General features: G+C 52.9%; 1 protein-coding gene across 2 annotated transcripts; it reads right to left on the bottom strand.

The window, feature by feature from the left end:
* Positions 1–9,713: 9,713 nt before the first annotated feature.
* Positions 9,714–12,470, bottom strand: GSTP1 (glutathione S-transferase pi 1). 2 transcript variants are annotated; one of them, XM_009008576.5, is made up of 7 exons: positions 12,439–12,470; positions 12,129–12,164; positions 11,728–11,834; positions 11,529–11,616; positions 11,183–11,286; positions 10,143–10,250; positions 9,714–9,978 (listed from the first exon to the last, which is right to left on the bottom strand). In XM_009008576.5, coding segments are annotated over exons 1-7 (633 nt in total). In that variant the 5' UTR covers positions 12,440–12,470; the 3' UTR covers positions 9,714–9,789. The 2 variants fall into 2 exon arrangements, with proteins under 2 accessions (XP_009006824.1, XP_078197700.1); XM_078341574.1 differs by lacking the exon at positions 10,143–10,250 and having other exon boundaries at positions 9,714–10,092; positions 12,129–12,470.
* Positions 12,471–12,805: the final 335 nt, after the last annotated feature.

Here is a 12,805-nt window from a genome sequence, read left to right as displayed (position 1 = left end):
ACTGAGGTGGGTGGATCACCCGAGGTCAGGAGTTCGAGACTAGCCTGACCGACATAAAGAAACCCCATCTCTACTAAAAATACAAAATTAGCCAGGCGTGGTGGCACAGCCTGTAATCCTAGCTACTCGGGAGGCTGAGGCAGGAGAATCTCTTGAACTTGGGAGGTGGAGGTTGCAGTGAGCCGAGATTGCACCATTGCACTCCAGTCTGGGCAACAAGAGCAAAACTCCATCTCAAAAAAATAAACAAAAAACAAACAAACAATAAAACCCTTGTGACTGCTGAGAATCAGAACATATATCCTCTATTCAGGACAGCTCGAATCTGTGTCTTTCAGGTTGCAGTCCTCAAGTTTCGCCCACATAGAGTCTCTACCTATATTCGTTTCGCTTTAGTTTCTGTCTTCAGTTTTGTTTTGTTTTTTTCCTTTGAGATGGAGTCTTACTCTGTCACCCAGGCTGGAGTGCCTTGATGTGATCTTGGCACACTGCAACTTCCGCCTTCCAGGTTCAAACTATTCTCCTGCCTCAGCCTCCAAGTAGCTGGGATTACAGGAGCACGCCGCAATGCCTGGCTAATTTTTGTATTTTTAGTAGAGACGAGGTTTCACCATGTTGGCCAGGCTGGTCTCGAACTCCTGACCTCAGGTGATCCACCCACCTCAGTTTCCCAAAGTGCTGGGATTACAGACGTGAACCACCATGCCTGACCTTCAGTTTCTTTCTTTAGGGTGACAATACAAAGACAGAAACAGATTTTTTTTAAAACTGCCGATTTAACAGTTGCTTATTAGGACAAGTGCAAAGATCATTCTAGGTTTTTGGTTGCCCCGAAGTTGCAAGGCCATTAATCTGACCTTCTGTTTCCTGGCTTGCTCTATAGTCCTTTTGGAATGTTCTGCTAGTTTGGGGAAACTGGTAGTTTCCCTCCCTGTCTTTTTTTTTTCCTCACTAATCTCAGCGGAGATTTAATCCCATGAATCTCAGGAGAGTCTGTTTACAAAGGGATGGCTACGGCTGGTTGGATTGACTGGGAGGTCCTAGAGAAAGAGCTTCCAAGCCGGCTTTGAAATTAGTAACAGATTCATCTTTCGTCTGCAGGTCTGAATGATTGACCAGTTAGCATGGGCCATGAAAACTTTGGGAATGGCTATCAAAAAGTTATTCGTGGTTGGGTGCAATGGCTCACACTTGGAATCCCAGCAGTTTGGGAGGCCAAAGTGGGAGCATAGCTTGAACCCAGGAGTCCGAGTCCTGAAATTTATGATATGAAGAACAATGTATATCCAATCAATAGTTAATATTCAACTCAGAAACCACCCATTCTTTTTTTCTTTAAAAACCCCCCTTGTGGCCAGGTGTGGTGGCTCATGCCTATAATCTCAACATTTTGGGAGGCTGAGGTGGGTGGATCACAAGGTCAGAAATTCGAGACCAGCCTGACCAATATGGTGAAACCTCTGTCTCTACTAAAAATACAAAAATTAGCCGGGTATGGTGGCGGGCACCTGTAGTCCCAGCTACCCAGGAGGCTGAAACAGGAGGAATCACTTGAATCTGAGAGGCGGAAGTTGCAGTGAGCTGAGATCGCACCACTGCACTCCAGCCTGGGCAACAGAGCGAGACTCTGTCTCAAAAAAAAAAAAAAAAAAGAAAGACAAAGAAATACTCTTGCTGACAATCAGAACATATATTCAGGACAGCTTGAATCCCCATCTCTACTAGCTGGGCAGGGTGGTGTGCGCTTATGGTCCCAGCTACTCAGGAGGCTGAGGTGGGAGGATCGCTTGAGCCTGGAAGGTCGAGGCTGCAGTGAGCTGAGATTGCACCACTGCACTCCAGCCTGGGTGGCAGTGTGAAACCCTGTCTCAAAAAAAAAAGTTTCCGTTTTTTCTGGCCCTTGTATGGACCACATCGGGGCTCGTGGGCCTTGGATATTGTCTTCAGAGCAGTACCATTCTGCCTCTTACATCCAGTTAAGAGCTTCCCTAGGTCCCATCAACACATGTTTAACTAGATTACTGAGGTCAGGGTGGAGCCCATTAACAAATAGGGCAGAAAAGGCATTTTCTATGCCAGACAGGGATACCTTTCATTATTGCTCTGAGCTTAAGATTTTAACCGTGGCATAGAGGCAGTTAAAGAAGCAGACATGGGAGGCCAAGCGGGTGGATCACTTGAGGTCAGGAGTTTGAGATCAGCCTGCCCCATATAGCAAAACCCTGTGTCTGCTAAAAACACTAAACAATAGCCAGGTGTGGTGGGAGGCGCCTGTAATCCCAGCTACTAAGGAGGCTGAGGCAGAGAATCGCTTGAACCCAGGAGGTGGAGGTTTCAGTGAGCCAAGGTTGTGCCACTGCACTCCAGCTTGGGCAACAAGAGCAAAAAAAGAAAAAAAAAAAAAGAAGCAGATATGGTTGATCCGACAGCCTAACTTTTATTACTTATCTAGCTGTGTTTTGTCATTGCATTGTCAGAGTGGGAAAGTAACCACGCAAAAGAAGTCAGCAGATTCAGAGGAGGCTCGTGAGAAAGATGGAGAACTTAGAAGCCTCTGCTTGCCAACCAAAAATACATCCCATTATTTATGGAGTGTGTGGGATCCCCTCTCTTTGTTTTCAATGCAGCCTGGAGATGAGCAATTTTACCTAGGTTAAAATTTCCCCAGTGTGGCCCCCAAAATTCTAAATTACTTTTGGTAAGTTTCACTCATTTCTCTAGAAAAGCACAAGTCCTGAAATGGAGTCCCAGATGCCCTGGATTTCAATGAACCCAGAATTGTCTGTTTTCCTGGAATGTTACCTATGAGAGGTCTTTTACTAAAACCATTTCGGTTTCAGCCTGACCCAGTCAGATACCTGAAGCCTCCTTATAGGATCGGTGAAATTTCTAACACAACTTCCAAACTTAGTCCAGATCCCAAATGCTCAACTAAACTCAGAGAAATCAATTTAAGTTCTGGAGTTTGTATGTGATATGATTTGGCTCTGTGTCCCCACCCAAAACTCATCTTGAATTGTCATCTCCATGCATTGAGGGAGGGGCTTGGTGGGAGGTGACTGGATCATGGGGGCAGATTTTCCCCTTGTTGTTCTTGTGACAGTGAGTGAGTTCTCACTCTGTTGGTTTAAAAGTGTGTGAAACTTCCCCCGCTCACCTCCCCTGCCACCACATGAGACATGCCTTGCTTCCCCTTCGCCTTCTGCCATGATTGTAAGTTTCCTGAGGCCTCCCCAGCCATGCAGAACTGTGAGTCAATCAACCCTCTGTCACCCAGGCTGGATTGCACAGTGATCTTGGCTCACTGCAGCCTCTGCCTCCCAGGTTCAAGGGATTCTCCTACCTCAGCTCCCAAGTAGCTGGGGTTACAGACATGTGCCACCATGCCCAGCTAATTTTTTGTATTTTAGTAGAAACGGGATTTTACTGTGTTGGCCAGGCTGGTCTCCAACTCCTGACCTCAAGCTATCTGCTCGCCTCATCCTCCCGAACTGCTGGGTTTGGCCAGGTGCAGTGGCTCACACCTGTAACCCCAGCAGTTTGGGAGGCCGAGGCCAGTGTATCACCTGAGGTCAGCAGTTTGAGACCAGCCTGGCTAACATGGTGAAACCCCGTCTCTACTAAAAAGACAAAACTTAGCCCGGTGTAGCAGCACACGCCTGTAATCCCAGCCACTTGGGAGGCAGAGGCATGAGAATCACTTGAACCCCGGAGGTGGAGGTTGCAGTGAGCCGCGATCACGCCACTGCACTATTCATGGAGAAAAGAGGTTTAATTGATTCACAGTTCTCCAGGCTTAACAGGAACCATGACTGGGAAGCCTCAGGAAACTTACAATCAGGGTGGAAGGGGAAGGGGAAGCAGGCACATCTTTACAAGGTGGCAGGAGAGAGAGAGAGAGAGTGAGAGCGCAAAGGGGAAACTTCCACACACTTTTAAACCATCAGATCTCATGAGGACTCACTCACTATCACAAGAACAAGCAAGGGGAAAATCCGCCCCATGATCCAGTCACCTCCCACCAGGCCCCTCCTCCAACTCAGCGTGGATTTGGGTGGAGACACAATTCCAAACCATGTCATGTTTCTAGGTTCATTTTAGTCTTTATCCTGGGTTTCAGTTTGTTTACACAGGAATTAAAAGTGCCAGAGCCACTCCAGTCTCATGGCCTCCCAATTCGACATTTTTTTTTTTTTTTGAGACGGAGTTTCGCTCTTGTTACCCAGGCTGGAGTGCAATGGCGCGATCTCGGCTCACCGCAACCTCCGCCTCCTGGGATCAGGCAATTCTCCTGCCTCAGCCTCCTGAGTAGCTGGGATTACAGGCACGCGCCACCATGCCCAGCTAATTTGTTGTATTTTTAGTAGAGACGGGGTTTCACCATGTTGACCAGGATGGTCTCGAACTCTTGACCTCGTGATCCACCCGCCTCGGCCTCCCAAAGTGCTGGGATTACAGGCTTGAGCCACCGCGCCCGGCCCTCCAATTCGACATTTTAAGTAATTTCTCATGTGCATCTGTTCTCTTACGAGTTCGTAAGACACAGCACCTGTCTACACAAGGACAGATCGCCCACGAACGGGCCTGTTAATCATTCTGTCCACTCTTACCTCATTGTGAGGACATCGTCTTCTTCCTCTTGAGAGGACACAGCAACAAAGTGCCATCCGGAACCTACTGGCACCTTGATCTTGCGCTGTTTGTTTTTCTGTTTCTTTGCTTCCTTGTTTTTATTTTTTGTTTAAAACAGTCTTACTCTGTCACCCAGGCTGGAGTGCAGTGGCGTGATCTTGGCTCGCTGCAACTCTGTCTCCCAGGCTCAAGCAATCCTCCTGCCTCAGCCTTCTGAGTATCTGGGACTACAGATGTGAGCCATCACTCCTGGCTAATTTTTCTGTTTTTTAGTAGAGACAGGGTTTTGCCATGTTGCCCAAGCTGGTTTCCAATTCCTGGACTCAAGTAATCCACCCACCCCAGTCTCCCAAAGTTCTGGGAGTATAGGCATGAGCCACTGCACCCAGCCAAATGTCTGTTCTTTATAAATCACTTTGGACTCTGTCACAGCAGCACAAAGTGGATGAAGACATTGGTTATTTACCTCCTTGGAAAAATTGCTGTTCTTCACTATGCATCTCTTACTAAGAAGACTGAACCTATAGAATCTCCAGGAAATGATAGGGCTGATATGGCAACATGCACCCAGAAAGGACCCCTTTTACCACCAATTTATACACCTGTCTATCTCTGACTGAAGTTATTGATTATCAGGTAAATGCCCTATATTCTAAAAAAGACAAATGGATACAAAAGGGCACCAAACAATTTTTGAGACAGATTATTTGTTGGGCCCAATGGGCTTCCTGTGGCCCCTTTCTTTTGACCGTTTGGCTTGTCCTTCCTTTTCATCACATGGGGCCCATGTGCAGATGGGAACTAGTTCCTCCTAGTTAGGGAAGTAGAAGATTGGTTCTGCCCTGACATCCACATTTCTGCCCAAATTATTTCCCTGCGCACGAATTAGAAATCTCACCATTCAGGCCGGGCACAGTGGCTCACGCCTGTAATCCCAGCACTTTGGGAGGCTGAGGTGGGTGGATCACGAGGTCAAGAGATTGAGACCATCCTGGTCAAAATGGTGAAACCCGTCTCTACTAAAAATACAAAAAATTAGCTGGGCATGGTGGTGCGTGCCTGTAATCCCAGCTACTCAGGAGGCTGAGGCAGGAGAATTGCCTGATCCCAAGAGGCGGAGGTTGTGGTGAGCCGAGATCGCGCCATTGCACTCCAGCCTGCGTAACAAGAGCGAAACTCCGTCTCAAAAATAAATAAATAAATAAATAAATCTCACCATTTCAGGATTGAGATCCCAGGATCTGGAATTTATAAGTTGGAAAAGGCAATCTTAACTCTTTCCATAGTATTAGGGCAAGAGTTCAATATCACTATGCAAACACTGGAGGTGCCCCAATCAGAAGCCTCTATCATATCCGACATCACTGGGAACACAGGCTGCTACTAGTATGTAAATCACTTGGGGCAAACGTTTTCTATTCTGCACCTTTTAACAGACAAAGTAAACAGTGTATCATATAAATGAGGACTGACCATTTTATTGGACTGATCTATTCCTTGGGATGAGAGATCGGTTCATCTCCACGTGGGAAAATGCGCTTCATTTTGTTCTTTTCTTAATCCCCATTGTAATCTATGTTTTTCTCCCCCTTTGCAGACCTCTTGCCACTCAGCTAGCAACCAATTCTCCCCATAGCCATCAACTCAGCTCTCAATATATGAAACTCTTAAGTTTCAGATGGAGGGAAATGAAGGAGTTCTGGACATGCCACTCCAAAATATGCCACTATGGGCTGGGAGTGGTGGCTCATGCCTATAATCCCAGCATTTTGGGAGGCTGAGACGGGTGGATCACCAGGTCAGGAGTTCAAGACCAGCCTGATCAACATGGTGAAACCCCGTCTCTACTAAAAATACAAAATTACCCGGGCGTGGTGGCTCACGCCTGCAGTCCCAGCTACTCGGGAGGCTGAGGCAGGAGAATCGCTTGAAACCAGGAGGTGGAGGTTGTGGTGAGCCGAGATCGCACCACTGTACTCCAGCCTGGGTGACAGAGCAAGATTCTGTCTCAGAAAAAAAAAGGAAGAAAAAAGAAAAGCAACAGGTGCAAGATCACTCTGACCCTCTCCCATCTTCTTTTTTTTTTTTGAGACGGAGTTTCGCTTGTTACGCAGGCTGGAGTGCAATGGCGCGATCTTGGCTCACCGCAACCTCCGCCTCCTGGGTTCAGGCAATTCTCCTGCCTCAGCCTCCCGAGTAGCTGGGACTACAGGCACGCACCACCATGCCCAGCTAATTTTTTGTGTGTTTTTAGTAGAGACGGGGTTTCACCATGTTGACCAGGATGGTCTCGATCTCTTGACCTCGTGATCCACCCGCCTCGGCCTCCCAAAGTGCTGGGATTACAGGCTTGAGCCACCGCGCCCCGCCCTATTCCATCTTCTTGAAAGGTGAAGATGAAATTCCCACGTGAAACATGCCCTCCCTTTACTGGAAGGAAAGTATCCTTCTTACCGTCAAGGATGGAAAACTTTATTAACTAACCCCCATCTTCCTAGTCACTCCTCTACCAGTTAACTGCCCTGGCCCAACCCCCTTGGCCCTGTCACCTGTTCACAATTTCCTCCTCTTTGCCTGACTGCATCTTTGGGCCTTGATTTCCTTAAGGTTTCTGTCATGTAAAACTTGTCTTAAATTTGTTTTTGTTTTTTGAGACGGAGTTTCACTCTTGTCACCCAGGCTGGGGAGCAATGGCGTGATCTTGGCTCACTGCAACCTCTGCCTTCTGTTCAAGGGATTCTCCTGCCTCAGCCTCCAGAGTAGCTGGGATTATAGGTGTGTGCCACCACGCCCAGAGAATTTTTTGTATTTTCAGTAGAGATGGAGTTCCACTATGTTGATCAGGCTGGTCTTGAACTCCTGACCTCAGGTGATTTACATGCCTTGGCCTCTCAAAGTGCTGGGATTACACATTACAAGCATGTACTACCATGTCTGGCTGTTTTTTTTTTTTTCAAGACTGAGTCTCACTCTGTCGCCCAGGCTGGAGCACAGTGGCGCCATCTCAGCTCACTGAAACCTCTGCCTCCCAGGATCAAGCAATTCTTGTTCCTCAGCCTCCCCAGTAGTTAAGACTACAGGAGGCAGCTGCCACCACAGTAGACTAATTTTTGTATTTTTAGTAGACATGGGGTTTCACCATGTTGGTCAGGGTGGTCTTGAACTCCTGACCTCAAGTGATCCATCCACCTTGGCCTCCCAAATTGTTGGGATTACAGGTGTGAGCCATTGCTCCCGGCCTAGATAAATTAGAATGCTTTTCTCCTGCTCATGTCTTTAGTTCTCAGGCCCAGACAAAAAACCCTAAAAGGACAGAGATACAATGTTGCCTGCCCTACAGAATCTCATTGGCTTTGCTCTCTGGGGAACCCTAATACAGTAGTGTCATTGCTTGCCTAGGATGCATCGAAACTCTCAAGGCCACGGGAAGCCAGCAGAGCCCTGATCCAAGAATGACTCTCCCACCAACCTGGGCTGCTCGGAGCAGCTCAGCTAATACCCCAAAGTCCCAGGACAGGGAACTCCTCACATCCCTCCTTACGCCCCTGCCCCATCCTGGAGTCTGTCCTTCTGCCAGGCGCCTGCCTGCTGGGCCTAGACGGCATGTTTCCATGAGACCTCTCTACACACTGCTGTGCCATCCTGGAGTCTGTCCCTCTGCCAGGCGCCTGCCTGCTGGGCCTAGACGGCATGTTTCCATGAGACTTCTCTACACACTGCTGTGCCATCCTGGAGTCTGTCCTTCTGCCAGGCGCCTGCCTGCTGGGCCTAGACGGCATGTTTCCATGAGACCTCTCTACACACTGCTGTGCCATCCTGGAGTCTGTCCTTCTGCCAGGCGCCTGCCTGCTGGGCCTAGACGGCATGTTTCCATGAGACCTCTCTACACACTGCTGTGCCATCCTGGAGTCTGTCCCTCTGCCAGGCGCCTGCCTGCTGGGCCTAGACGGCATGTTTCCGTGAGACCTCTCTACACACTGCTGTGCCATCCTGGAGTCTGTCCCTCTGCCAGGCGCCTGCCTGCTGGGCCTAGACGGCATGTTTCCATGAGACCTCTCTACACACTGCTGTGCCATCCTGGAGTCTGTCCTTCTGCCAGGCGCCTGCCTGCTGGGCCTAGACGGCATGTTTCCGTGAGACCTCTCTACACACTGCTGTGCCATCCTGGAGTCTGTCCTTCTGCCAGGCGCCTGCCTGCTGGGCCTAGACGGCATGTTTCCGTGAGACCTCTCTACACACTGCTGTGCCATCCTGGAGTCTGTCCTTCTGCCAGGCGCCTGCCTGCTGGGCCTAGACGGCATGTTTCCATGAGACCTCTCTACACACTGCTGTGCCATCCTGGAGTCTGTCCTTCTGCCAGGCGCCTGCCTGCTGGGCCTAGACGGCATGTTTCCGTGAGACCTCTCTACACACTGCTGTGCCATCCTGGAGTCTGTCCTTCTGCCAGGCGCCTGCCTGCTGGGCCTAGACGGCATGTTTCCGTGAGACCTCTCTACACACTGCTGTGCCATCCTGGAGTCTGTCCTTCTGCCAGGCGCCTGCCTGCTGGGCCTAGACGGCATGTTTCCATGAGACCTCTCTACACACTGCTGTGCCATCCTGGAGTCTGTCCTTCTGCCAGGCGCCTGCCTGCTGGGCCTAGACGGCATGTTTCCATGAGACCTCTCTACACACTGCTGTGCCATCCTGGAGTCTGTCCTTCTGCCAGGCGCCTGCCTGCTGGGCCTAGACGGCATGTTTCCATGAGACCTCTCTACACACTGCTGTGCCATCCTGGAGTCTGTCCCTCTGCCAGGCGCCTGCCTGCTGGGCCTAGACGGCATGTTTCCATGAGACCTCTCTACACACTGCTGTGGGTGCTCCAGGACAGTGACCATTGTTATTTCTCTTCGTTTCTCTCTTTTTTTCCCTCTTCTGGTTTGTGAGGTTCAGTAAACACAGCCAGGCCAAGGGCTCCAGGAAGACACGGATTGTGCTGGAGGAGCCTTTCCCAGCCCTCTGCCCTTCCCTGCCCCTGACCTCGGGGCTGAGAGCTGAAAACCCCTGAGCCCCTTCCCAAGAAACACAGTGCTCACAGCAGCTCTCTTAGAAATTTTATTGCTCCTGAAAAAAGGGAGGCAAGCAGTTCCTGCCTCCCACTCAGAATCCCCCCAGCCCTCACTGTTTCCCATTGCCATTGATCGGGAGGTTCACGTGCTCAGGGGAGGCCAGGAAGGCCTTGAGCTTGGGCCGGGCGCAGAGGCGCTCCACGTACGCCGAGAGCAGGGGGAACGCATCCAGGCAGCTGGGGGCCAGAACCTGATGGATCAGCAGCAAGTCCAGCAGGTTGTAGTCGGCGAAGGAGACCTGCAGGGCGGGGCCGGGACTCAGCCGGCGGGAGCAGCGTGGGGGAGCTGGGGCAGGGGCCCACCCTCTAGGGCTGCCCACTTTGCTGAACAAATGGCTCACACCTGTGTCCACCTGTAAGCAGAGTGTGGCAAGGAAGGGGCAGGATGGAGCCAGATGCTCACCTGGTCGCCCACAATGAAGGTCTTGCCTCCCTGGTTCTGGGACAGCAGCGTCTCAAAAGGCTTCAGATGCCTGGGCAATGCCTTCACATAGTCAGCCTTGCCTGCCTCCTGCCAGAGACACCTCCATGTATCATCCTCTACTCTCATCCCTCTCAGCCCCTGAGATACCTCCTTCTGTCTGTCCCGGGCCAGAGACCGGAGTCCCAGATTCTCCTCTGCTCACTCCCCACAACCAGGCTAGTACCAAATCTGGTCCATTTCAGCTGCCGATTCATCTCTATTCCATTCTGCCTGTCCATCCTTGCTGGGATCTCTCACCAGATTACTGCAAAAGCTTCAGAGCTGGCTTCTCTGGAGGATCCTTCTAGACCTCACATTCAGACACAGCCCGGTTCAGATTTCTCGATGGCTCCCATTACCCTCAGGAGACTCCAAACCAGTGGGTTCGAGGGATCTGGGCCTGCTGCCTGCTGCCTGCCCACTCTATCTCCTCATCCACCCCCCGCACACACATGCAAGTGTACACACACACATGCACACACACGCACACATGCACACACATACATGCACGTGCACACACATACACATGCACACACATACCCACACATACACGCACGTGCACACACATACACATGCACACACACTCACACACATACACGCTGCCTCTGTTAAACTGGTCCCAGGTCCCCAAATTTGCTCTGTGTCTGCTCCGTCCAAAACTGGTGACAGATCCCCCTCCTCTTCTGGCTGCTCTAGGAAGCCCTGGCCAGCCCAGGAGATCAGAAACCACCAGTTTCTGCAGGTCCCTGTCCTTGCTCTCTCCCCCACAACCCCGTCTTGACCGGTTCATGCCCCAGCCAATGAGGGCGCAGGCTGTGTTTTGTCCCAGGCCCCTGGGCCCTGGCCCATAGCTGACCCAGCCCCTGCACCCTGACCCAAGGAGAGGTCAGCCCGAGCCACGTGGGAGGTAAGGGGTGAGGGCACAAGAAACTCCTTTCTTTGTTCAGCCCCCAGTGCCCAACCCTGGCGCACATGCTCACGTAGTTGGTGTAAATGAGGGAGGCGTATTTGCAGCGGAGGTCCTCCACGCCGTCATTCACCACGTCCACCATGGCTGCCTCCCGCTGGTCCTTCCCATAGAGCCCTGGGGTTGGGATGGGTGGGGCGGGAGCAGGCAGCGTGACTGGGTGCCTGTGTTAGTCTGATCGACACACAGTCACGGGGCTGTCTGTGGGCCCCAGCCTGGGAGGAGGGGAAGAGGATGCGCGTGGAAGGATGGGAGCCTGCGGCACAGCAGGTGCTCAGAGGCAGCCTGGCACAGGGCAAGGATTGCAGGCACCCAGGCGTGACCTCGGGCAAGCTTTATGTAGCCTCAGTGGGACTCACCCAGGGTGCGGCCCAGGTGACGCAAGATGGCATTGGACTGGTACAGGGTGAGGTCTCCATCCTGGAACTTGGGGAGCTGGCCATACAGCTGTGGGAGGATGCATGTCTCAGGGAGGGGCACTGAGCTTCGTCGACGGGATCCTAGTCACAGCCCCCTAAGGTCCAGCCCTCCCCGCCTTTCCCGGACATGGCCACTCACGCAGGAGGCTTTGAGTGAGCCCTGCTGCCAGGTCTCCATGCTCACCACCTCCTCCTTCCAGCTCTGGCCCTGGTCCGCCAGCAGCATGCGCATGGCCTCGCAGCGGCCTGCGTGGGGCGGGGAGAGGAGCACGAGGTGTGGGGACTCGTGGTTGCCTGGCAGCAACCTGGAGAAGGGTCAGGAGTGCAGAGAGGGAACAGCGGAACAGAGGTTCCAACAAAGATTTCACGCAGCACTGGGGAGGGGCAGGCATGGCGGGAGAGGCGGGGCACAGGGATGGAGGCCCGGGGTGGTAGCCGCTGGTCGGAGGGATAAGGGGGTTGGGATCTTCCCGGGTGGGCGACGGGCCCTGACGCAGCCCCCAGCCCTGCCTTCCCTCCCTCCCACACACAGGCTCCTACCTCGAACTGGGAAGTAGACCACGGTGTAGGGCGGCACTGCAGCGGACAAAGAGTTCGTTGGAGCCCATGGGAGGGTGCCCAGGCGCGGCGCGCGCAGCCTGCCCTCCCCGGGGTCCCATCCCTGCCCTGGGCGCTCCGGGCCCCCTGAGAGCTGCTAACGTCACTGGGGACGTCCCGGGTCCCCTGGGACCCCATCCGGGTCTGGGTGTAGGCGAGAGGCCTCGCCGGGAGCCCGGGCCTGATGCTGGGGGTGGGCCCCATGCTGGGAGCTCCGATTCCCACCCCCGGGGCGCGCTGTGCGCGGACTCACTGGTGTTGCAGATGGCGGCGGCAAAACTCCAGAGCACGCCTCGCGGCCTCCGAGCCTTATAAGGGTGATCGCGCCCCGCTCCGCCCCAATGCTGAGTCACCGCGCCGGTCGCGCCCTAGGAGGGTCCCGCGAGCTCCCGCCCGCCACGTTCCCTGCTGCGCCCCTCGCGTCGGCCACAGAGGGGTGCCCTGGAGCCCCCGGCGCCGCCGCGAAGCTGGCCCGGGAAGACTTTCCCTCTTTCCCCGGTCCCCAGCGGGGCCTGGGGTGTAAACCGGCCGCAGGCAGAGGACCACAGCGCAGTGTGCACAGCTGCTGGCGCGCCGGGGCATCGCGGGGGGAAATTCCTTAGGACCGCTGCCATCCCGGA

The sequence above is a fragment of the Callithrix jacchus genome, chromosome 10, assembly GCF_049354715.1.
Source record: "Callithrix jacchus isolate 240 chromosome 10, calJac240_pri, whole genome shotgun sequence".
Lineage (NCBI taxonomy): Eukaryota > Metazoa > Chordata > Mammalia > Primates > Cebidae > Callithrix > Callithrix jacchus.
The sequence above is the reverse complement of the archived record's forward strand: the minus strand, read 5'-3'. Positions and strand labels throughout refer to the sequence as shown.

Bases quoted from the DNA above. Each gene is read 5' to 3' on its own strand.
- GSTP1 (XM_009008576.5), bottom strand. The intron at 11,617-11,727 runs GTGAGTGGCCAT...ATCCTCCCACAG, and splicing joins GCTCACTCAAAGCCTCCTGC to CTGTATGGCCAGCTCCCCAA. The intron at 10,251-11,182 runs GTGAGCATGTGC...TGTCTCTGGCAG, and splicing joins CCCTCATTTACACCAACTAC to GAGGCAGGCAAGGCTGACTA.